General features: G+C 41.3%; 2 protein-coding genes across 12 annotated transcripts in view; one reads left to right on the forward strand and one right to left on the reverse strand.

The window, feature by feature from the left end:
- Positions 1 to 26,576, forward strand: part of LOC132382599 (uncharacterized) — a 58,088-nt gene that overhangs the window by 15,212 nt on the left and 16,300 nt on the right. For all 6 annotated transcript variants that reach the window (XM_059952975.1, XM_059952979.1, XM_059952974.1 and 3 more), the window contains 2 exons: positions 4,826 to 5,010; positions 7,466 to 7,743. The gene's annotated coding sequence lies outside the window, so the exon portion shown is untranslated. The remainder of the gene's footprint in view (positions 1 to 4,825; positions 5,011 to 7,465; positions 7,744 to 26,576) is intronic.
- The window catches only part of LOC132382598 (coronin-2B), a 224,003-nt gene continuing 208,200 nt past the window's right edge, over positions 10,774 to 26,576 (reverse strand). For all 6 annotated transcript variants that reach the window (XM_059952968.1, XM_059952970.1, XM_059952967.1 and 3 more), the window contains 3 exons: positions 26,467 to 26,557; positions 24,852 to 24,988; positions 10,774 to 23,792 (listed from right to left, as the gene is read on the reverse strand). In XM_059952968.1, the coding sequence (XP_059808951.1) occupies positions 23,661 to 23,792; positions 24,852 to 24,988; positions 26,467 to 26,557 (360 nt within the window). In that variant the 3' untranslated portion in view covers positions 10,774 to 23,660. The remainder of the gene's footprint in view (positions 23,793 to 24,851; positions 24,989 to 26,466; positions 26,558 to 26,576) is intronic.

Genomic DNA, 26,576 nt, shown 5'->3' on the forward strand with positions numbered 1-26,576 from the left:
AACTCAACAGGTCAGGCAGCATCTATGGAAATTAATGGATAGTCAAAATTTCAGGCCAAAATACTTCTTCAGGACTCATTGTCATTTTGGGCCAAGATACTTCGTCAAGCCATTGACGTTTTGGGCTGAGACACTCCTTCAGGACTCATCGACGTTTCAGGCCAAGATACTTCTTCAGGTCCCATCCATGTTTCAAGCCACAACCCTTAATTCATGACTACTTATTCTGTGTTTTTGTTACAGTTGTTCATTATCTTCTATGGTTTTTTGTGCTGTATCAGATCCGGAGTAACAATTATTTTGTTCTCCTTACACTGGTGTACTGTAAATGACATTAAACGATCTTGAAAACATGAGGAAGTTGTGCTTGATATAAATTCAGTATCTAATTTTGTAAGTCCTGTACAACAAATCCTGATATTTTAGCTTATCAGAGTGTGCTAACTAGTTTCTTCTGTGCAGTTCTAATTGTCCCATCTACAAGGAGAAAATGGAGGAACTGGAAAGGATGCAGAAGAAATACCACCATCTGCATGGATTAAAGAGTATGATCTATAGATGAGATTGGACAAACTTATTTTGATCTTTTTTCCCTAGAGCATTGAAGGTTGAGGGGATACCTAACAGAAGTTTATAAAATTGTGGAAAGTGTAGATAAGTTAAGTAGGTGTCTTTCTCTCAGGGTAGACATGTCACATACTGGAGGAGACGCATTTAATTTGAGAGGAGGAAAGTGTAAAGGAGGTGTGTGGAGCAAAGCTTTAGACACAGAGAGAAAGAGGTTTTTGGAAAGGGTTGCTAGGTATAGTAATGGAAGGATATATGACAGTGGCATTTAACAGGCAGTTCAATAGACATATGGCTGCGCAGGGAATGGAAGGAAGTGGATAATGTGCAGCCAAAAGCGATTCCGTTCAATTTGACATTATATTCAGCACAGACATTGTAGACTGAAGTGTGTTATATTGTGTAACTCCAAAACATTAAATTAATTGAAAGAAAAATGTGGAGAGCCCAGAACAGTTGTCTTAGTTTAGTTTTTACTTTAGCAAGACGTGCACATATAATGTAGGGCATGATGATGAATGGTGTTTACTTACTGTTACATATAACCCATGATGAATTTTTAAACAAAAATGAGTTCTTAATCAAACAATATATTCATAATATTATTGAAATATTAAATATACAATGTTCCTCCCTGCTTAGCTACAAACTCCTACTCAATATAGTATGCATCTCAACATATATACATACAGTGCACTATCTAATACAACTATTATACATACATGCACAGCATAGTAAATTTTAAATTCTCTCATTCAGCCCTAAAAATTTAATTGCCGTGGAGGATTTTTTACTCCTGTAGAATACCTCCTTTCCTTGACAAGGGGGTCACTCTGCTTGGCAAGGGAGACTTGTAGCTGTGAAACAATCTCAGCTCTGGACACCTGTTGGCATCCCAGTGCATGGCAAACTTCATTTGATGATGTGCATCATAATGTGAGAATACAGTGTCTGACATCACTATTTTCTTTACCTTTTGGAAAGCCGGCTCACACTGCTTTGTCTGTTATCATTTCTTCCTGATATCTAGTAATCAGTTCAAAGGATGGAGCAGAGCAGCCAGGTTTAACAGGAACCTGTTATTATCGGTTGACAAATCCTAAAAATGACTGCAACTCCTTTAGCCTTGCAGCATCCACCACTGTTTGAAGTTTCTCAGCATTCTTATGTAATGCTTATGCGTCAATGGTGTGACCACAGCAAGTGATGCTTGGTTTAAAGAATTCACACTTGTTGTGTTGTGCTCTGAGCCCAGAATCTTCTAATTGTTTTAACACTGTCTTGAGATTTTATGGAGGTTCCTTGTCATACTTAACCAGGAACAATGAAGTAATTCAGGTAACACCGAGTGCCTGGACAGCTTTGGAGCACCTGATCCATAGCTTTCTACTGGCGTGCAGGTGCAGATGCTACTCCAAAAATAAGCCTTTTATAAACAAAAACTACTGAGAGGCTAAGCCAGGGTAATCGACACTGTATGATGTGATTCCAAATCGAAAGAAATATATTCGATCCTTTATTACGAAACCAGCAAGGATGAAAAATTTACAGCGATAAAAATCTAATGAAACTAAATTAGCGATATAGCGATATTAGCGTTCAAATCAGCATAACTATGCATTCTATTAATGTTCCAATTAGCATTGAATACGTATTTAAACAATCTAGTTAGCGTATTTAAACATAGCCAGTGTCCAATTAGTGATTGAATACTGAACTTATTAGTGTATTTAAGCATTCTAATAATGTTCCAATTAATGAGGTCAACAAAAATTAGTTATACCAAACAAACACCAGTCTACGGCAAAAGATTGCCTCGGACCCTTTGGCAAAATTGGAATCACAACACTGAAAACAACACGTTGGAAGCAGAAACAGCTTGCAGTAGGATTGTTTGTGAACTTCTGTTGATTGTGTTTGTGGTTTGAACATAGTTTTGAATGGACAGCACTGCCCGTCCATTGGTGATTCTTGCTCGATCATGTGATGTTTGCCTAAGGGTTCATCGCTTTCTTTTATTGAAGTGCTGAAATATTTTGATCACCAACATTTGATTGGAAGGCTGTTTGTATAGTCAAGTTCAAGCGTTGTGGATATATGGACAGTTTGTTTGTTGACTACGTTTATTGAATTGAATATTGCCAGTAATGTGGGTGAACAAAGAGTTAATTGTGAGTTGCTCAACTAGAGGAAGTAACACCAGTATATCAAAGCATGGAACTGGTGCCAACAACCCTGCATTTGGGGCTTGCAAAATAGAATTAAAGCTGAATCTAAGGCTAATCTAATCAAAAGTCTTCAAAAAGTGTATGAAACAAATGTGAACAAAATTAAAGGTTTAATACAATCAATTAATGATCTTAAGTAAATTTTAAAAATACTTTAACAATGCAATTTTGTTTCTTTTGATTTCCAAATCAATCTCTATGAGCATGATTCGAACATTTTCATCACAGTTTTGAATTAGATGGGCAACATCATAATACTTCTGAATGACATGAAAATTCTGGATTTCTGTTTTACCTTCAGAAGGTACACCCATCTATTTGTTTTATAACAATATGATACTTCATCATGGTCCATGTTCAGTGCCTTCCAATGTTTCAATCCACTTACTGAGTGTATTTATATCCAACTGGAATCCATCAAGAATCACCAGCTCCCTTAGGTTGGTTCACCAAAGTTATAAATAATGCCAATGGCAGATCGATGAACAGATATTTCTGAGAAAGTTATTCTGGCCTCTACCCCCTTCTTTACCAGTCCAGATGAAGGGTCTCAGCCCAAAACATTGGCTCCTCCATAGATGCTGCCTGACCTGCTGAGCTCCCCCAGCATTTTGTGTGTGTTGCTCTGGATTTTCCAGCATCTGAGAAGTGTCTTGTACTTACAAGTTATTAATTACTTCAGATATTCTCTCACCTCACACTCTGGGCTCTTCTCCCTATTTCCATCCGGTAGAAAGTAAAAAGACTGAAAGGACATACAACCAATCTCAAGGACAGCTTCTACCCAACTGTTATCAGGCAATTGAATGGACCTCTTTTACCATAAGGACTCTTGACCTCACAACCTTTTATGCCTGTTTGAGGCATCAACTTTTGAAGATGTCCTCAATGCTGCATCATGCCCCAATATTACTTGTTTCTGTTTGAGTGCTGCGATTTTGAGGGCTTTCTTAGGTCCAGGACTGAGTGGGTGTCTTTTCTCAATGTCCGTGCATCATCGCCCTATCTTCTTCTACACTGGATTTCCTCTTCTTCTCTCTGTTTTGCAGTGATCACCTTTCACATTCATGCCAAGAGAAACAAAGCTTGGAAAAACTTTTGTCACGGTTGTCACAGCAACACTCCGAGCTTATATTATTGTGACAAACCCTGACCTTGCAGGTCTCCCTACTGATAGGATTCTTGTCAACAGATTATTGATTCGTGTCTCTGTGGTGGCAGGTGGAGAGGAGTGGGTTAGGTCTTTGTGCGATCTTTATTCTCTTAACTATTTTAGGATTCCCAGGCGATTAAATATTAAAGATTAGCTTTATTTCTCACTTGTACAAAAAACATCGAAACATGCAGTGAACTGTGTTGTGTGCGTCAAATCAAGGCTTTATTGTTTGCAGGATTCATTCCTTTTTTACACATTGGGTGTTCGTCAGTCTTTTTTAATGGGTTCTGTTGGGTTTCTTTGTTTTGTGGCTGCTGTAAGGAGAACAATCTCAATGTTGTATATAGCATATATACTATGATAATAAGTGTACTTTGAACTTTGAAAACAGTGAGGATTTTGCTGGGCAGCCCATGAGTGGCACCACTCTTTTGGCACCAACATAGCATGCCTACAACTCACTAACCCTAACTGTACATCCTTGGAATTTAGAAGGAAACTGAAGAATCCAGAGAAACCCCACAAAGTTGAAGTTATCCCCTCATGGAGCATGCATGTGAGGTACAAGAGTTAGTTGGCGGTAAAAGGAGATCTAAAGTAATTGGTGAAATGGTTAATCCGTGCCTTGTTCTGAATGTTGACGCAGTTGGAGTATCTCTTATAAAAGTCAAGGTTTTTCAATTCGTATCTAAGTTTGGAATGTTAGCAGTGTGTTCTATCTGTGGGGGAATATCCAGCTGGTGAGTCTGACTGGACTGTTTTAAAGTCCATCTCGCACACAGTGTAACCTTGCAATGACTAGTCAGCAATATTTGCGTCCTCTTGTTGAAATGTCTCAGCATGTGCTGCCAATGAACTCTCTTTTGAAATGTAGCAACATGGAGTCCCTCCAGTTACCAGCAATCTGAAAGGCTCACTGCGAAACTCATCATGAGGAAACAGCCACTGAGACACACAGAGACCAATTTACATAAAAGACTCTTCTTATGTGATATAAGAGATTCTACAGACGCTGGAAATCTGGAGCAACATACGCAAGATGCTAAAGGAACTCAGCAGGTCAGAGAGCGTCTATGAAAATAATTAAACAGTTGACTGTTTTGGGCCAAGAACCTTTATCAGGATTGAAAAGGAGTTGATTATATTCTGGTTATTATTTTGTTTTGGATTTATTTAATATGCTAGCATGAAAATTAATCTTTGAATTGTGAACTTTCATCCCTGACTGCAATTCGCTTGTGTCTCTGACTGCTGTTTCCATTGATACGGCAATTTCAACTGCTCCTTTAAATGTGAGTTGTGTTTCCATTTGGATCTATTTATGAATGTTTTCTTGTAAGATTCCATAAACGAAACCATCTCTCAGGACAACATTAAGCCCATCTTTTTTAAAAACCTTTTTTCTTTTTTTCTCTTTTTGTATTACTTATTTAATCAACTTTTTAATAGATATACTTACTGTAATTGACAAAATTTACTACTAAGTATTTCAATGAATTGCGGCTGCATAATAACAAATTTCATGACATATGCCAGTGATATTAAACCTAATTTTGATTCTGATCACTGAACCTGCAATTACTCATTCATCTCTTCAATTCAGCCACCTAAGCCAAAATGGACTCCCCTTCCTTTTGATTCCATTTAGGAAATCTTAAGCGTTATGTAATCAACAAAGGTTTCAATTCTAATTGTTTCTGTATTATGTTCATGATATCAGCAATGCTCATTCTGGTTGGTTTGGTTGGAAAGTTTGAAGCATAATATATGCTGTTTCAGCAAACTGGCACACATTTCTCATTGGCTATTCCAATTGCGTTAACATGCTGCTCAATTCACTCAGTATGCAAAATCCAGTTATGTTTTGTGCAACTGAATGTGTTTATCTTTCCGATGTAGACAACCATTTCTGGTTTTAATTATTTATTACTACTATCATCCAGGACTCACTGTTTATGAGCCTGTGAATTTTGTCCATTTTCTGCCTTTTTTAAAAACTTTAACATCTCTCTCCTCTTGCAAAGAGAAAAATTGTGTTGCAGTTTTTTACACTCGACTGCTTTTTTTTCCTCTTATGACGAATGACTGGGATGAACATCGATTTCTTGAACTTCTGGTAATTGGCTCCTCCTCTACTTCAACACTTCCCATTCCCATTTCCCTCTCCTACCTTAGTGCTCTACCCGCCCATCATCTCCCTCTGCTGCTCCTTCCCCTTCCCTTTCTTCCATGGCCTTCTGTCCTCCACTTTCAGATTCCCCCTTCTCCAGCCCTTCATCTCTTTCACCATTTGACTTCCCAGCTCTCTACTTCATCCCTCTCCCTCTCCCGGTTTCACCTACTAACTTGTGGTTCTTCCTTCCCCTCACCTTCTTACTCTGATGTCGACTGTTTACTCTTTTCCGTAGATGCTGCCTGACCTGCTGGTTTCTTCTAGCATTTTGTGTGTGTTACCAGTATAACCATGTCTACCTCATTTTTTACTTTAATGAGGAGCACACATATATCGTGCTGACATCATGACATATACCATTCACCCACATATAACACACAATGAATTATGTAAACAGCAAAGAATGCTTGAGGTGGTGGCATCTGTCGGTCTCGAGAGACCATGGATCTGCGCCTGGATTTTCCAGGGCGCAGGCCTGGGCAGGGTTGTATGGGAGACTGGCAGTTGCCCAAGCTGCAGGCCTTCCCCTCTCCACGCCACCGATGTTGTCCAGGGGAAGGGCACTAGGACCCACGCAGCTTGGCACCAATGATGTCGCAGAGCAATGTGTTGTTAAGTGCCTTGCTCAAGGACACAAACACGCTGCCTCAGCTGAGGCTCAAACCGGTGACCTTCAGGTTACTAGTCTGATGCCTTGCCCACTAGGCCACGCGCCAACACAAAGAATGCTTAATCAAAAAATATATTTACAGTATTAATCAAGTATTACTGAAATATTAAGAATTAAACCGCGCACTTTTGCAAATTGGATATGTGGCTGTTAAGCTATGTGAGTTCCCATTGAGGGATATCAATTTAGAACAGAGATGAGGAAAATTTTCTTTAGCAAGGTGGTGGTGAATCTGTGCAATTCTTTGCCACAGATGACTGCACAGGCCATGTCATTTGTTATATTTAAGACAGAGGTTGATAGGTCCTTGATTAATCAGGGTGTCGAAGGTTACAGGGAGAAGACAAGAGAAAGGGGTTGAGAGAGATGATTAATCAACCATGATGGAATGGCAGTTTTGATGGGCCAAATGGCCTAATTCTGCTCCTAGGTCTTATGGTTTTCCTTGTTTTGTGAGTATCTGCAGGAGGATGAATCTTAAGGTTGTGTATGATGTATGTATTTCGATGATAAATTTGAACTCTGAATTTATAGTATGTGCTTCTTGTGAATATTGCCTATCTGATGCTATGTGCCTAAAATGCTGTTGTAAGCACATTTTTCATTACCCGGGTGTATACATGTACTTGTGCATATGACAATAAACTCATCTTCGATGTTTTGGTTTTCAGATGAAGGATCTCAGCCCAGAGCGTTGACTGATCATTTCCCTTATAGATGCTGACTGAGCTCTAGCAGCTTGTTTTCTCTCTCCAAATTCCTGTATTTGCCGTCTCTTCTGGTTCTGTGGCCTACGTATGACTTCACTGCATGCATTACTTCCAACGTTCTCATGGACAGCAGACGCTGGTGCTGCCATCGATGTATGTATTCTATGAATTGAAGCGTTCTCTCTGGGATATTAATGGCTGGCTACATAAAGCAACATAATAAAAACTTCTGATTGACGGTAAGTAATTTTGAATTAGTTACTCAAGTTTTAAATACTGAACTAGAGGGAACACTGTAAGTTTCAAAGTTCAAAGTAAATTTATTATCGAAGTACATATATGTCACCATATACAACCCTGAGGTGCATTTTCCTGGGGGCATACTGAATAAATTTATCAAGTCACCTCTCATCCTGATCTCCCTAGCTCACTCAAATCACATGCTTTCAAATCTAGGCTTCATCCTGGTAAACTTCTTCTGCACCCCTCTAAAGCTTCCCCGTCCTTCCTATAATAAGGCAATTCAGAACTGAACACTGTAGTCTGTGTGGTCTAACCAAAGTTTTATAGAGCTACAACATTACCTTGTGGCTCTTGAACTCAGCTGGATCAAATTATATGCTCTTATACCAATTGCACACAACAAATCTGACACCCATTTCTCACTGGCAATTTGATTAGCTTTAAAATACTGCTCAATTCACCCAGTTATGCTTTGTGCAATGGAACACGTCATCTTTCCAATGTAGCCAGCCATTTCTGCTTTTTTAAATTTATTATTATGATCAACAGGTACTCACTGTTTATGAGCCCATGAATTTTGTCCATTTTCTGCTTCTTTATTAACTCAGCTGTCCCTCTCCCTCTTCCGAAGAGATGTGAGCTATGCTATTTTTAACTGCCTGCTTTTGTGAAGAGAAAAATCATGTTGCTTTTTTTTTACTCGATCTTTTTACCCTCTTGTGAAGAAAGTGTGTTGTGCGATATTTAAACATAGTCGCCTCAGGTTTGTTTTAAAACTCCAAATATGGAGTTGCACTATTATGTTTTGTAACTCCAAAATATAAAACTACTCAAAAAAAGCATGGGGAGACCAGGATCAACATGTCTAATTCACTTTTTACTTTAGTGAGGTGGTGGCATGATGACATATGACACTCACGTACTTTTAAATAAACCCATAATGAGTTATGTGAACAACAAATATTAATCAAGTATTACTGAAATATTATATATATAGCAAATTGGATATGTGGCTGTCATGCTATGTGAATTTTTTAGTGAATTCAATTGTGTTTCTTGAGGAACATCCATTTAGAACAGAGATGAGGAAAAATTTCTTTAGCAAGGTGGTGAACCTGTGCAATTCTTTTCTACAGACGACTGTGCAGGCCAAGGTGTATTTAAGACAGAGGTTGATAGGTACTTGATTAAACAGTGCATTTAGGGTTATGGGGAGAAAGCAGGAGAAAGGGGTTGAGACAGATAATAAATCAGCCGTGATGGAATGGTGGAGTAGACTTGATGGGCTGGATGGCCTAATACTGCTCCTAGATCTTATGGTCTTATGGATTTGCTTGTTTTGGGAGTATTTGCAAGAAGATGAATCTTAAGGTTGTATATAATATACAACCAAGTCAGCTTGAGTTCTTGGTCCTTGTTTATGCCCCCTTGTTTTAGCTTTTCTCTGCCCTGGGATGTCCACTCAATCTATGCCTCTTAACATCTTGTACACTCCTATCAAGTCACCTCTGATCCTGCTCTCCAAAATGAAAATCCCTAGCTCACTCAACCTATCTTCAAATTACATGTTTTTGAACCTAGGAATCGTCCTGGTAAATTTCTTTTACACCCTCTCCAAAGCTTCCACATTCTTCTCATAATAAGGCAATTTAGAACTGAAAACAATACTTCATGTGGTCTAAACAAAGTTTTATATAGTTGTAACATTACCTGGTGGCTCTTGAACTCAACTCGATCACCCAGCTAATGAAGACCAACACACCATATGCCTTCTTAATGACTCTATCAACTTGTGAACCTGAGAAGCAACATTTTCCCCCAGAGTGGGGTCAGGATATGGTGTATGAGCCACCAGAGGAAGTGGTTGAGGCAGGTACATTAATAACATTTAAAAAGGTACTTTCGATAGAAAAGGTTTGGAGAGTTATGTGCTGAACATGGGCAAATGGGACTCTCTTAGATGGGAATCTTTTATTTATTGAGATACAGTGCAGAGTAGGCTCTTCTGTCCTTCAATCTGCACCACCCGGCAACCCCCTGATTTAATCATGGGACATTTTACAATGACCAATTATGTAATTGGGCGGTGGGAGGAAACTGAAGCACCTGGAGGAAACCCATGGGGTCACGGGGAGAACATCCAACGCTCCTTACAGGACAGCGGTGGGAATTGAACCTGGTCACTGATATTGTAGAGTGTTGTGCTAACTATTACACTGCTATGGACTGCCAAAGGGTTTTGGCCCAAAACGTCGACTGTATTCTTTTCCATAGATGCTGCCTGGCCTGCTGAGTTCCTCTGGCATTTTGTGTGTGTTGCTTGAATTTCCAGCATCTGCAGATTTCCTCTTGTTTGTGCTGGGGCCTGTTTCCACGTTGTTTAACTCTGTAACTCTAAACACCTAGGTATTCATAGCTCTATGTTCTTGTTGCCATTTACTGTGTCTCACATTGCTTTTTGGGGGGACAGTAATGGACACTAGCACAAACACATAAAACACACATCAACCCACATACACTAACACAAGAAAACACACAAATACATAAGCCCTCATACACACATTCACACAGACACAGATGACTCTTCTGCCCCTTCCCCTGTGTTTTCCTCCATCTCCATGGCAACCTTTAACGTTGCTGTACCGTGGTTGCCATGGCGAGAGTTCTTTCAAAATCAAGACCTTCTTCCCATGACCTCCAAAGGCAAAGATTGAGCAGCTGCGCCCTCTACAGGCAGCTCTTTGCGAATCCACAAGTCACATTTTAACTCAATAATCAGGATTAAAAACAGCCCTAGAATTTTTAGAAAGTAAGTTTCCAATTTCATGACTTTTATTTCCAAGGTCTCCTAGTTGAGCATAACAGCAAACAATTTTGGCATCAAATGAAGGTTAACTATAATTTCTTGTTCTGTGTAATCTTGCACCAAATCTTCTATTTGTCCATAGAACAGCAGGTTTAAGACAGTGCTCGATGAATCCCGGTCTTTGGTGTGAACAGTTCTATGTAATCAAAGTCTTCTGAACTGAGAAAACAATATTTTATTTGTGTAATCGGTTACAGAGTGCAGTTTATGTGACTTATTTCAGGAAAGTAAAATCACAGTGATTTAGACTTCATTAGTTGTTGACAAGGATATTCACATTACACAATGATAGTGGGGTAAAATGTACAAGGGCAAAAATAAAATGTACAAAGGTATCACAGAGTCTTTAACTATCATCTATTCAGGGTAATCCACAGGGGGAGACATCTAACTCATTGACTAACCATATATGAAGGCATCAAAACTTGCTGATCCCATTAGATCAGGTAAATTAGCATGGCCTTATAACTAAGTCACCCTCCTTAATAAGTGGCCATTTTAGATCCCAATGTTCTAATATTCTTCCCTCCTGATTCACTTGTAGAATGACTAAAAGGATCCTCCCACTGAAAGTGTTTCTTGGCTTGCATTCCCTCACCAGAGTCGCTCTGGAACCTATGACCTTCTCAGAAAGATGTATTTCCTTCTGCAAAAATTGTACTCATCCCATTATCAACATTACCAGCATGTGCTGGGCATGGAGGCTAGAATATGTAGACACTTATGCAGTCCTCTTCCAGGAGATTTCAGTAATTCAGGCAAAGACACAACAGAGCAAGCTACCAATGCCTCACTGAGATTAGCTCACTTTCTGTTGGAGAAGGGGCCCCATATGCTGTTATATGTAAATCCCTGTTCAGCATAGTATATGAAGGTGTCAGAGAGTATGTGAATAATTGTGTGTTCACAATGTATTGTACTGCTCAGCAGCGCATGAAGGTGTGTGTGTGTTTGAAGAATTGTGTGCTCACAGTATATTGTGTGGTCTCATGATTTCCCTTGCAAGAATTGACTGAGCTTTTGCTTCAGCCTAAAGGACCAATACACCATCAGCTTCATTAGAGACCGATAACGAATTTGACTTGTACTAAAATGTTTGCCAATTAATTATTTTAATAGTGCCTTTAATTAATCATGTCCAGGGCCATAACTGAGTAGCTTACGGGTATAACCAGGTGAGAATGTGCAGGGATGACTGTAATTCAGTTCATATTCTCTTATATCCAATCCTGATTCCTGCATCCACATTTGGAATGAGAGCTGCCTGTGTAGGTCTGTCAAGTTTCCACATCTCCATTGGCTGACCCACGACAGGTGTACATTAGCAAACTGGATTATTTTTGGAAATATTTATCATTCAACAAAGTGTAGATAAGCATAAGATTTTAGAGTGAGGTATAATTATTGGAGTTAAGGCTGAGGTTATGGATTACCATATTCCAATTCCTGTTAAACAGTGCTTCGATTTTATAATCCTCTTCATTTCAAATCTTTCCATCATTTCTATCTCTTTAATCTTCTCCAATCCTATCAGCACCCAAAGTATTGGTATGTTTCAAGACTGACCTCTTGACTGTCAGCAGTTGTAATCACAGTGAGGTTACATGTAGAGCACTGAACTGGCTCCACGACCCATGGACTCACTTTCAGGGACTCTACAACCCATGTTCTCAGTATTATTTATTTACTTCTTTTAATCTGCGAGATTTGTCGTCTTTTGCACATTGGTTGTTTGTCAGTTTTTGTTTATGTATACCTTTTCATAAATTCCATCGTATTTCTTTATTTTCCTGTAAATGCCTCTAAGACAATGAATCTCAAAGTACTATATGGTGACAAATGCTTTATGTACTTTGATAATAAATTTACTTCAAACTTTGAATTTTTAGACGGTGGTGGCCATGTTTTTAGCTGCCAGGACCTATTCAATATTCTATGCTAACCCTGGGACCACAGCCAGTGTTTTATTCCCCCACCTTTATTACTTTTTAAAATATCTAAACCAGGGGCTCCCAACCTGTTTTTATGCCATGGACCAATATCATTTAACAAGGGGACTGTGGACCCCAGATTGGGAACCTGTGATCTAAACCAATTTTTAAGTTAATAATTTCAGACCACATAAATCCTAGGTGACTGAACAATTGGAATCTGAATCTGAAACTTCTGAATTGGAGTTCAATTGACGGTCCTTCCTCATCATTGGATCTAAATTCTGAAAGGCGCTCCTTTAGAGCACCGTGGAAGCATGTCCATCCCTCAAGAGATGGCACATCCCCCATCTTCACAAGAGCAACAAGAGATAGGTAATAAATGTTGGCTGACTCAGCCTGTGATAATTCCTGAATTTCCTGCCAGCCCTCAGATCATCACTTTAATAAAATGCTCTCCCAGGGCCCAAGCAAGTATTAAGTTTGAAGTGTTTACACTCTGGACTTGTCAATGTATTCTCCCATCACTATGTGCAGGCTGAGAGCGAGACAAGCTCCCACACTTAGTCTGGGAGTAACATCTGAGGCTAGCGTTCCTTACACTTATGGAGAGAGTGCTCACTGACCCATTTAAGGGATTGAAAGAAATCACACACAGTGGTTGATCGCTGAGCAACAGATCCCTCTTCCCTGGAGAACTTCCTGAGATGAAACAGCCCTCTGATAGGATTGTTAAGGAGGCCTATGGTGTGTTGACTTTCATTAGTCAGGAGATTGAGTTCAAGGTCCGTGAGGTGATATTGCAGCTTTACAAGACCCTGGTTTGACTATACTTAGAATGGTTTGTTCAGTTCCTGTCACCTCAATACTAGAAGGATGTGGAAGCTTTTGAGAGGGTGCTGAGGAGATTTACCAGGATGCTGCCTGGATTAGGGGGAATATTTTATGAGGAAAGATTGAGTGAGCTCGGGCTTTTCTCTTTGGAGAGAAAGAGGATGAGAAGTGACTTGATAGAGGCATACATGATGATAAGAAACATGATCTAGTAGACAGCCAGTGTTATTTTCCAGGGCGGAAATGGCTATTTCAAAGGGACATAATATTAAGGTGACTGCAGGAAAGTATGGGGGGGGGGGAATGTCAGAGGTAAGTTATTTACAGAGAGAATGATGAATGCATGAAACACTGGGCCACTGGTAGTGGTAGAGACAGATACATTAGGGGCAGTTAATAAACTCTTAGAAAGGCACATAGATCAAAGGAAAATGGGGTGCTATGCAAGATTAAAACATCGGCACAGCATTACAGGTCGAAGAGTCTGTACTGTAATGTTCTATGCTCAATCTTCGGTACTTTATTAATTGTCTTAAAATTCTAATTTCTCATTATTACACACAGTTATGTTACTTCAAAGCAACTGTCTATAGTGCCATCATGAATTTTAGTCCACGAGCACCAACAAACAGCATCCCTCCCTCTGGAGACACTTTAGAACTAAAACCAAACTGTTCTGATTCAATCCAAACCTGCTGCCCAAACTCACAGACAGCCCCAGTCACTCTTGGAAGCATTGTCTCCATTTCAAATGCTGCTTTCACTTTCAATCCCTCCTCCAAATCTTAGTAAACTTCTTCAGCCCTACAAATCCCATGAGATCTCTAACTCTGGCCTCTCAGCCCTTCAAAAAGTTGATCACACTCCCACTGTCGGCCAAGGTCAAACAATGGAATCTCTTCCCTGAACTTCTCCACCACTTGTAAGGTTCTTCGGAAAACCGTGCTTTTGTCCTTCTGTTCTGAAACTCTCCATGTGGCTCTGCACAAACTTTTGTTTGGAAGTGCTCCCAGAAAGGGCCTTGGAACTAGATCATCATCATCAGTATGTGCCATGTTGTATGACTTAGGTAATCATGGCCTTTCCATGACCATGATTGCTCTTGGTAAATTTTATTACAGAAGTGGTTTGCCATTGACTTCTGGGCAATGTCTTTACAAGACAGGTGACCCCCAGCCATGATCAATACTCTTCAGAGATTGGCTGCCTGGCATCATAATCAGTACCTGTGATATGCACCGGCTACTCATGTGACCATCCACCACCAGCTCCCATGGCTTCACATGACCTTAGTGGAACTTGATAGGTATCTCAATGAAAGTGATGTAATAACCCGCTAAAGGAACATTTGCATGTTGCCACTCAGTGGGTTTTGATGGACTGCTTAGGCACATGTATATAGCTAGGGTACCTAAGACTTTTGCACAGTGCTGTATCTGTCAATGTGGAGCGGAGAGTGAGTTTGTAAATCTGGTGGGAGCAAAGAATGCTGGGAATGGTGAGAGTGGAATGCCATAGGAGGGATGTGGGACAGGGGGCAGAAAAGGAGTGCCAGGGCAGGGGATGGCATGGGTGCAGACACACCAGGCAAGATCATTTGAATCCAAACAATTGGGTTGTTGATCATTGCAGAATATTTCTCTGGTGCTTCCTGCCCCCCCTCTCTCTTCCCTTTTCCCAACCATGTTTCCCCTCTCCCTATCCCCTTCCCACTCTCAGTCCACAATAGAGACCCATATCAGAATCAGGTTTATCATCACTCACATATGTATTGAATTTGCTTTTTTTTGTGGCAGCAGTACAGTGCAATACAAAAAAATCACAACAGTACCACGCAAAAAGTCTTAGCCAGCAACAGATATCTGCCTAAGATGTTTGCAGAGTACTGTATGCTCAGGGTCAGTGGTTTTAAATTGCTTTATTTTGTGTGTGTCACAGTGATAGCCCAATTTTTGTTTGACGTGCTTGTTCTCTTATGCTGTCTGAAGATGAAACAGAAATCAAATATTTAATGTGATGTACAATACTGAGCCTTGGAGCTGATTATACAAGAGGCAGGAGCCACCTAATGACCTTGAACTGTAAATGAAGGAAGAAGAGGCCAATATGGTACTGGATAAGAATGGAACAAAGTACTGACATCAACCCTGCTCTGACAAGTTGGGACAGAGATACTGGTGGGCTCCCAAAACCTGCTAAAATGTTGTGCAATGTTCCTTAAGATATCAGTGAAATGTGAAAAGCTAATTAGTTGTCTAATCCCGTACTATCCTCAAACCTTCAGCTCAGTCTTTGTGCTGTTAAAACCCATCCAATTATCCTAGCTTCCGAAGGTAATCCAACAGAATTCCAGAGCCTAAAAGCTAAAAGCTACCAAGACCTGAAATAAATCAAAGAGCATGTCTGGCATTCTCAACCAGCCAACAGGGTGTGTGGACAGAGGTAGTATGACCATCGAATAAATGGTCATTGATCTGAATCACCAGCTCTGTTTCTTCCTTCACACATTCATCGGGTGCATTTAAAGTGGTTGATAGGTTCTTGATTAGTAAGGATGTCAAAGGTTACGGGGAAAAGGCAGGAGTACTGGGTTGAGAGAGATAATAAATCAACCATAATGGAATGGCAGAGCAGACTTGATGGGCCAAATGGCCGAATTCTACTCCAATGTCTTATTGTTTTATTTCACCTGACTCACTGAGCAGCTGCATCATTTTCGAAACCCACTCTTCCTGTCTCACCTGCTTTTGCCTATCGCCTCTTGGGTTAAATTTATACAATGACATGGCCTCCACAGCTGTCTGCGGCAATGAATTCCACAGATTTACCACCAACTAGCTGAAGAAATTCTCCCTCATTCCTGTTCCAAAGAGATGTTCTTGTTTTCCATGCCTGTGCCTTCTGGTCCTAGACTCTCCCACTACTGGAAACATACTCTCCACGTCCATTCTATTTAGGCCTTTCTATCTCCACTTTCACAGTCGCTCCTCAGCATGATTTCTCAGTGGTCTTTTTGTAACTTAGGACCTTCACCTTCATTCCCATCAGGGCTCATAATGCTCAAGTCCATTTCTAAACCAGTTCTTTTATAAGCCAAGAACCAGCAGTTATAAAAGACGTGCATTTCCATGGCATCAACCTCAACTTCCAGATGTCCTTCACTGCTAATGCATTGTATTGTTGGACTGTAGTTACTGTGAGTTTTGGGGTTCTGAAGTCAACCAGCATTAAGCGGCAGCCCCGCTCTCCCAGTTCAAAGGGAACAGGGCAGCACGGTAGCATAAATGCTGCTACACCGCCAGTGATACAGGTTCAATTCCACCACTGTCTGTAAGGAGGTTGTACCTTCTCTCCTTGACCACATAGGTGTCTTGCTACATTTCAGAAAACATATGGGTTAGTCAGTTAATTGGTCACATGGGTGTAGAGTAATTGGGTGGCCCAGGCTCATTGGGTTGGAAGAGCCTGATATCTCAGAATCAAAAAGATTAAAATTGTTGTATATATAAAATCTGTGGGATAACTTACAGAAAGGAGTTCCTAGCCAAGATCCCTCTCCTCAGCTCGTGTCCTTTCCCCAGACCACACCATAAAAGAAAACATGTAGCGCCATTCATCTCACTTGCTCTTTGAGGGCACCTGTTCCACTGAGATCCCACCTGTGAATACTGTTCTGATAGACCTGACATCAGGTTATTTCCTAATGCTTTCACAAGCTTCAGTTTGTGAGTTCTTGTTGTATCTGCAGACTGCATTAATATTTGTTGATGTCTCAACCCCTCCAGGGACAGGTGATCAAATTCGTCAGTATGTATTGCATAGGCAATAGTTAGTATAGAACTTCCTTTGAGTCATTAGCTGTAATGCCTGCTGTCATGGACAGTTCAGTGTTTGGGATAAATCAATATGGTCTTTTGCCATATGTGATTGACACTTCTGTGATCTTTTCAAGGGATCTACTGCTTTGCCAATTCTGAATTGGGAAGAAGGGAAGATCATGATGTTACAAGCAATTTTTGGGAGAAGCTCAACAGTTGAGCGCTATCAATGGACAGAAAGGATTATTGATGTTAACACAAAAGATTCTGCAGGTGCTGGAAATCCAGAGCAACACACACAAAATGCTGGAAGGACTCACCAAGTCATGGAGCATCTACGGAAAGGGATAAAGAGTTGATGTTTCAGGCTGAGGTCTTTCATCAGGACTGGAATGGAAGAGGGAAGAAGCCATAATGAAGAGTTGAGGTGGGAGTGGTGGGAGGGGAAGGATAGGTGAAGCCAGCTGAGGTGGACGGTAGGTGGGTTGGTAAGGGGGGGATGAAGTAAGAAGCTGAGAGGGGATGGGTGGAAGATGTAAAAGAATGAAGAAGGAGGAATCTGATAGGAGAGTGGACCATGGGAGAAAGGGAAGGAGGAGGGGCACCAGAGGGAGGTCATAGGCAGGCGACAAGAGAAAGAGCGGGAGAGGAATGTTGATCTTTTGGGTTGAAACTCTGTGTCAGGGATACCTGAAAAGTGGTTTTTGAATTGAAATGTTGGTGATTGCTTGCCCCAACAGATGCTTTTTGGCCGTTGAATTCCTAAGTAAGATTATTTTTTGCTCTGAATTCCAGCATCTGCAGTCTCTTGTGTCTCCAAGATAGTGATGTGGCATGATAATAGTGGGTTGTCAGTCCATTTCTCCACTCCTCTCTTTCTAGTTTCCATGGACCTCAGTCTGTAGTAGCTTCTGTCCAAAAATTTCACCCGAGGCATTGGGATTATATCTTCACCTGATCAAATGTTTAGTCTGAATTAGTCCAGGGATCTCGAGACAGTGCTGGCTCCATATGCCCACCTTTCCCCATTTTTGTTCAACTTCTCCAGTACACAACCCTCTTCCATTGGGCAGAAGATAAATACCACTAGGCTCAAGGACAACTCCTACCTCATTGTTCTATGGCTACCAGACAGTTCCTAGTGAGATAGTTGGACTCTTGACCTCACAGTCTACTTTGTTGTGACCTTGGACCTTATTATTTACCTGCACTGCAGTTTCTCATTAGCTGTAAAACTTTATTCTGCATTGTTACTGTTTCACCTTGTTTGACCCCAATGCACTGTTGCAATGATTTGATCTGTGTGCAATACAGGCTTTTCACATTGTCTTGGTACACATGACAAAGTAAATCAATTTATCATTATTTATGTTATCTCGAGAAAGCAAACAACATAATCAAGGTCCCCTCCTATGGGAACCTTTGAACAGAAAATCCTACAAAAGGTAGTGGATTCAGCCCTGTACATCATTCCCAGCCACTGAGCACATCTACATGAAACACCATAGAAAAGCAGCATCCATCATCAAAGATCCTCACCACCCAGGCCATGCTCTTTTCTGGCTGCTACCATCAGGTAGAAGGTACAGGAGCCTCAGGCCTCACACCACCAGGTTCAAGAACAGTTACTACCCCTCAACCATCAGGCTCTCGAACAAAAGAGGATAGCTATACACATTCTGTTTTGGCGTTCCCACAACCAATGGTCTCACTTTAAGGACTCTTTATCTTGTTATTTATTAGTATTTATTTATATTTGTATTTGCACAGTTTGTTGCTCATCGACCCCTTTTTACAGTTACTGTCCTATAGATTTGCTGAGTATGCCTGCAGGAAGGAAAATCTCATGGCTGTATGTTGTGACATGTCTGTACTCTTGATAATAAATTTTACTTTGAACTACTGTCAGGCAAAAGATGCACACAGAACATGAACCATTACAAGTTAATGTTTGGCACAGACTTGATGGGCCAAAAGGCCTGTTTCTCTACAGTAGAGCTCTATGAACCAAAAAATACTCAAGGAAAGCCTCTATTCTGCAAGAATTGTCAGACTCTTGAACGGAGCTCTCGTACACCAAAGGACGAACTCTTGATCTCCCATTGTAGCCCTTGTTCTTTATTTGTTCACCTGCACCTCACTTTCTCTAACTGTAACATTTTATTCTACATTCTATTTTCTTTTCACTACATGTAGTTATACATCGCGTGATCTGAAGGATGGCAGGCAAAAGAAAAGCTTTTCACTACATCTCAGTTCGTGCGACAATAATAAACCAATGCTAATTTCTTTCTCCTTAAAGTGAGGTTCCTGCTGGTCTGCGGGTGTAGCTCCTGCTTAGACCCTGATCAGGTTCATGTGAAGCCGTGGGTGCAGGTGGTGGATGGTCACATGAGCAGCCGGTTCATATCGCAAGTCCTGGTTATGCTGCCACTGACACCAGGCAGACAATCTCTGAAGAGTATTGGTAATGACTGGGGTCACCTGCCTTGTAAAGATACTGTCTAGAAAAAGGCAATGGCAAACCACTTCTGTAGAAAAATTTACCAAGAGCAATCATGGTCATGGAAAGACCATGATCACCCATGTCATACGACACGGCACTTAATGATGGCGATGACGATAGACAGGGTGAATAAGCACAGTGTTTTCCCAGGGTTAGGATTCAAGAACTACAGGGCATAAGTTGAAGGTGAGAAGGGAGAGGGAACTTGAAGAACAACTATGTCACCTAGAGTGGTCCGTACTTGAAATGAGCTGCAGAGGAAGTGGTTGAGGCAGGTACATTAACAACAGTTAAAAGATACTCGGACAGGTACATGGATAATAAGTATTTTGAGGAATATGGGCCTAACACTGGCAAAAGGCACTAGCTTGCTTGGACTGGTTTGCATGAACCAGTTGGGCCAAAGGGCCTGTTTCCCTATTCTATGACTTTTACGTTAATTAAAATTTTAAAACACAGGGTTTCATTAATAAACTTCGAAGCAACTGTGTAGTGAAAGCTCCTAATTGTGTCATGCGCAATGCCTGCTGGGTGGAGTGCGATTCTTGTGTGAGAGAAATCAACATTTGGGAAGTGGAGACGCCTTTCTCCTTATCTGTTGCACAGAACAGAACTTGTTTTTGCATAAGGACCATATGATATAGGAGCAGAATTATATAGGAGCATCGAGCCTGCTCTGCCACTTCATCATGGCCAATTCATTTTTCCTCTTCACCCCAATCTCCTGCTTTTTCCCTACATCCCTTCATGCCCTGACTAATCAAGAATCTATCACCCTCTGCCTTAAATATACCCAATGACTTGGCCTCCACAACTACCTGTGGCAACAAATTCTACACCTCTGTTTAAAGAAATTCCTCATCATCTCCATTCTAAGAAGGATGTCCCTCTGTTATGAGGCTGTCTTCTCTGTGGTCTTAGACTCCCTTGCCATAGGAAACATTCTATCTTTTGCTGTAACCAACACCACTCCGCTCCAAGCTAAGAACTTCTCTGCTCAAGCATTCGCCCTCAACACAAGAGGCAACCTCAAACCCTTAGGAGCAGTACATCAAATTGTTAGTCCCAGTGACCATTGAGTACACACTTACATTAACCCAGGCTTTTCTCTCCCCACACTCCCATGAATTCCCCCTGGACTCTTGCTCATCTCTGACCTACTGGGGAATAATTAATTGTGTCCAACTGACCTACCAACCCACGTGCTTTTGGGATCTGAGAGGACACTGGAGTGTGTGGAGGAAATCCACGTGGTCACAGGGAGAACGTACAAATTCCATGCAAGCAACACTGGAGACTGGGATCCAACCTGGATTTCTAAACTGTGAGCTAGCTGTACTGTTATGGTTTCCTAGCTGTTGTAATTTAACAGCTAAGGAAGGATGTGCTGTCACTGGTGAGGGTCCAGATGAGGTTCACGAGAATGATCCTGGGGACAAAAGGATGAACATATCAGGAGTGTTTGATGGCTCTGGGCCTGTGCTAGCTGTTGTTTAGAAGAGTGAGAAGGGATCTCATGGAAACCTATTAAATATTGTAAGGCCTAGATAGAATGGACGTGTTTCCTGTAGTGAGGGAGTCTAGGACTGGAAGGCACTACCTCTGAATAGAAGGACGTCCCCTCAGAACAGAGATGAGGAGAAATTTCTTTAGCCAGAGGGTAGAGAATCTATGGAATTAATTGCTACAAATGGTTGTTGAGGCCATGTCATTGGGTATATTTAAAGCAGAGATGATAGGTTCTTGATTACTAAGGGTGTCAAATGTTATAGGGAGAAGGCAGGAAAATGGCTTGAGTGGGATAATAAATCAGCTATGATGGAAAGGCAGAGAAGAATCGATGGGTCGAGTGGTCTAATTCTGTACCTACTGTATATCTTATGGTCTAGTCAGAATCAAAAGTTAGTGCAAGAAAGGAGTTCAGGAGTTAGAGGTCAGTCACAATATTGAATAGCAGGACAACTATGAAGGACTGAATGGCCTCCTTCTTCTAGCTTTATATTCCCATAAGGCCACCAGAAGCATTATACTGAAGGTTCACTGCCAGGGAGATGGGAGCTGAGGGGAATAACTTCATCCCCAAACTGGAAAGGACATTGGACAAAGAAAGAAGAGAGATGGAGAGAAAAAAGAGAGAAAATGAACAAAAGGGAAGAAAGCCATTGACAAACTTTTTAAAAACATTGTTGTGACAACCACTTTGTGTACAGCACACTCCCAGAGACAGCAGTCAGTGGTGACCACAGAATCTCTCTTAGTGAAGATAAACATTCCCCTGTAATTCCTCTGCTCCCATCCCCCAAAGAGTGCAATTTAATGGCTCATCCGAGAGAGGGCTCCATGAACACTGTGGTGCTCCCTCAGTGTGTCACTGGACTGTCAGCCTCAAGTTTTCCAGCCACAACTCCAGAACCAGGCTTGAACTCAGGATTTTCAAGATTGCAAGTGAGAGCATTGCCAATCATGTTACACATGTTATACTCAGACCAGGCCAAATGGGCTGTGCTGGGCTGGCTCTGGACTTTATCCAGTTTGGGGTAACTTCCTTAATTTTATTGTCTTTGTCCTCTGGCAATGTATTGGTCTTTTCTTCCGCTTTTCTGGGTCTACAAAGTCTGCAAGTCTCACAAAATTTATAGGTGCTCTGATTTCGATCTGGTTTTAATTTTAGTATCTAAAGACACTATATATTCCCAAATTCCAACAGCAAACATAAGGGTGGCACTGTAGCCTAGTGGTTAGCATCACAATATCACAGTGCCAGTGATCCCTGATCATGGTTCAATTCCCGCCGCCGTCTGCAAGGAGTTTGTACGTTCTCCCCATGACCATGAGAGTTCCAACAGATGCTCAGGTTTCCTCCCAGGTTCCTGAGATGTAAGTGTTAGGGTTAGTGAGTTGTGGGCATGCTATGCATGGTAACACTAGTGGGCAGCCCAGCACAATCCTCGCTGATTTGATTTGAAGCAAGCAACACACTTCACTGTGTATTTTGATGTACATGTGATAAATAAAACTAATCTTTACCAATAAGTTACAAATAAAGCTCCCTCAACTGGTTCACCTATCACCTGCCAGCTTGTATTCCTTCCCTTCCCCCCCCAACCTCTTATTCTGGCTTCCTTTCCAGTGCTGATGAAGGGTCTTGGCCTGAAACGTTGACTTCTTTATTCCCCTCCCTAGACAGTGCCTGACCTGCTGAATTCCTCTAGCATTTTCTGGGTGCTGCTCTGGATCTCCAGCATGTTCAGGACCTCTAGTGTTCGAATCTTTAACCTTTAACTTGTTCGCGGCCATTCGTTTATAAGGACACTTTGAGTCACCGTCCAGCATGGAAGAGTGCCTCCAACACTCCAGCTGCACCTTCATTAACCTGAGTATCATAAATCATCCGATACACAGGGACAAAGTCAACATGGTGCAGTTTGGTGGGTGGGTGGGAAAGGAAAGGGTAGGTGGGAACACAACGGAGCCTCCAGCTGATATAGTGACACATAGACTGGTGAGGATGGGCCTGTACCTGATCTCAGCTCTTTTCCAAAAAAACTTCCACCTTAGCAGCTAAATTGGGCAAGGCTCACAAAGACACTAATTCAGAGGCACCTTGGAGTATTTAATGTAAAATGATGTTAAAATGACTCATTAGCATGGAGAACTTTTTAAAGTATACATGTCTCTGGGCAGCTGATGATGACTGGATCTTTATGGACCACGTTTAGCACTCCAGATACCTGCTCAGGCACAGTGTGCAGACCCGTTGAGCTCTTCTGTTAGTTGTGCATATGGCTAAACATTTTGGAAATTGACATAACTTCCAGTTTCTCTGTCACTTGAGGGTGGTGGGGCAGACTCTGTGGGTTTTAAAGGTCCTATAGCATTCTTACAATCTGCGTATAACCGCTGCTGATAATTCCACGACATGCCAGAGGGATGAGGAATGGTGGCAGGGACCCCGAGGTCAGGTGCTTTTCGGGACGTTCTGCAGATTCTTGAGTTCCAGTTCCAGTTGGCGTATTCTCACGTCCTTCTGCGTCAGTTCTTCCTTTAGCCTTCGGATCTCATCTTGCTGTCGGAAGAACATCCTGAGAAGCTGTGCAAAAAAAAATATCAGGCAGTTCAGTCAGAGTTTCAAGAAAGTGGATTTCTTCCCCCGGGCAGTTAACCTGATTGACCATTCTAAAAGAGGCAGCTCAATATTCAATATTTCTCCCAGTTGACGCAGTCTTTCATTGATCTTATTATGGATTCATTGAGTACGCCCGCAAGAAAATCAATCTCAGGGTTGTACATGGAGATATATATGTACTTTGATAATAAATTTACTTTGAACTTTGAACTAATTTGCTTGACCCCCCACCCTCCTCTATTGCCTCAGTTACTGCACTGCAATGTAAACACTTTGAATCATTTTTCATAATGCTGTTTACACAGTAAATGCACGCAGTTACTTATGTATTTCTACACATTTTATTCTATATCTGTACTTCCAACTTTATTTTTCCATAATTATTTATTCCATGTAATTGTATGTTGTTGTTAGCTTTTGTTGCATGTTGCACAAACACACCACAGCAAGTTCCTAATACACGTAAGTATTTTTTATTACTTATTGAAATACAGTGTGGAAAAGTCCCTTCCGGCCCTTCGATCCATGCTGACTAGCGATCCCCTGATTTAATCCTAGCCTAATCGGGGAAGATTTATTATGGCCAATTAACCTACCAACATCTTTGGACTGTGGGAGGAAACTGGCACACCCAGAGAAAACCCACATAGTCACGGACAGACTCTTTACAGAAAGTGGTGGGAATTGAACCCGCGCTGTCTGTACTGTAAAGCATTGTGCTAACCACTACACTACCATGCTGCCCCTACAGAATGGTGCGGAATTGAACTTTGACCCCGGAACACCGCAAGCTGTAGCAGCATCGCGCTAACTGCTACACAACTGTGGCGCCCACTGTTGCTCCATTTTCCTTCTCTTTGAAGGGCCGAACATTTAACCAAGAGCTTGCTCTGCACCCCATGCATGAGAAGGGCCAGGGAGTTGATCCGTCCTCAGGAACCATTGCCGGGGCTCAGAGGGGAGTTATGGGAACCAATGAAATGAGAAATTCAACTGCACGTTTCCACGTGTCAGCAGACCCACCTCATTCTCTGTCCGAGGTGGTACGTTTTCCAATAGATCGATTCCATTCACCACCACACTCTTCTTGTCCTTTTTTGGTGGCTTGAAAGCAATATTTGTGGATTTGTAACCTTCCTTCAAAGACATTAGGATCGGATCTGCAAGGACAAATACCACAGAGCATATGTGTCAGAGGAAAAGAAGCTACTAATTCCTACTTTGGATCACAAGATATGAAATAACTTCCTTCTCAAAGACCCATTTGTTAAACAAATGAAATCCATTTTGTACTATGGTGCAAATATACACTCACTCACCACTTTAGTAGATACCTCCTATACCTCATTGAGAGGCAACTGAGTGTATATTCATGGTCTTTTGCTGCTGTAGCCCACCCACTTTAAGGTTCGACGTGTTGTGCATTCAGAGATGCTCTTTTGCACACCACCGTTGTAACATGTGTTACTCAAATTACATTCACCTTCCTGTCAGTTTGACCAATCTGGCCATTCTCCTCTGACCTCTCTCATTAACAAGGCGTTTTTGCTCATGGTTTTCTTTTGGTTTTTACACCATTCTTGGTAAACCCTAGAGACTGCTGTGCATGAAAGTCCCGGGAGATGAGCAGTTTTTGAGATACTAAAGCCACTCTGTCTAGCACCAACAATTATTCCACAGTCAAAGTCACTTAGATCACATTTCTTCCCCGTTCTGGTGTTTGGTCTGAACAACAACTGAACCTCTTGACTGAGTCTGCATGCTTTTATAAATTGAGTTGCTGCCTCATGATTGGCTGATTAAATATATACATTAATGAGCAGGTGTACAAGTGTGCCTAATAAGGAGGAAAATTCAGCACATTATTCCAGGATAAACAACAATAATAATGTGCATTTATGTAGTGCCTTTAATGATGTAAAGTGTTCTATTGAAGCTATTGATGCATCATCAACCCAAGTTGAAACTATTAAGTATTAAAAAATATATTATCTTTCTAGAAACATAAAACTATAGAAACATTAGCAATGGAGACCATTCAGTCTGTTGTTCTGTTCTGGCTCTTTGTAAAGCCGTCTGACTGGTCTCACAGCCCTATTCTTTTCTGATAGCCCTGAAATTCTTTTGAACAATCCTCTAAAGGGAAAATGATATAAATCTAACTTAACTTTAGTTTTCTGAGAGAAACCAAGCTTTTCCTTCACTTTAAGGGTTAATAGGGTTAACCGTGGGTCCCTGCAGGGCAGGCTCTCTTTTTGTAACCACTATCAGGGAGGAGGTACAGAAGCCTTAAGACCCACACTCAACGAATCAGGAACAACTTCTTTCCCTCTGCCATCAGAATGGGGTCCATGAACCCTTGAGCACTACTTTGTTATTCTTTCATTTATTGATATCATTTATAATATATTTATGTCTTTACACAGTAATGCTACTGCAAAGCAACAAATTTCATGCCATTTAAGTCTGTGATAATACACCTGATTCCGATTTAGTTTCAAGACCAACAACAACAAAAAGGCCTGGAACCCAAACACTAGCATGTCCCTTTATTCAAAGCCTGACATCACAGTCCCATGAACAGCAGTGGCATGACTGGTGAAGTTGGCACAGGAAAGTGAATATTAAACAATCACACCTCTGTTCATTCCACTTAGCCACTCTTCTGCTGTCAGAGCAGGCTCAGTCCCTGGTGTCATTGGGTAAATGTCTTCCTGGTAGGTTTCAGACTGAAAAACAATCAAACAC

The sequence above is a fragment of the Hypanus sabinus genome, chromosome 28 (assembly GCF_030144855.1).
Source record: "Hypanus sabinus isolate sHypSab1 chromosome 28, sHypSab1.hap1, whole genome shotgun sequence".
Lineage (NCBI taxonomy): Eukaryota > Metazoa > Chordata > Chondrichthyes > Myliobatiformes > Dasyatidae > Hypanus > Hypanus sabinus.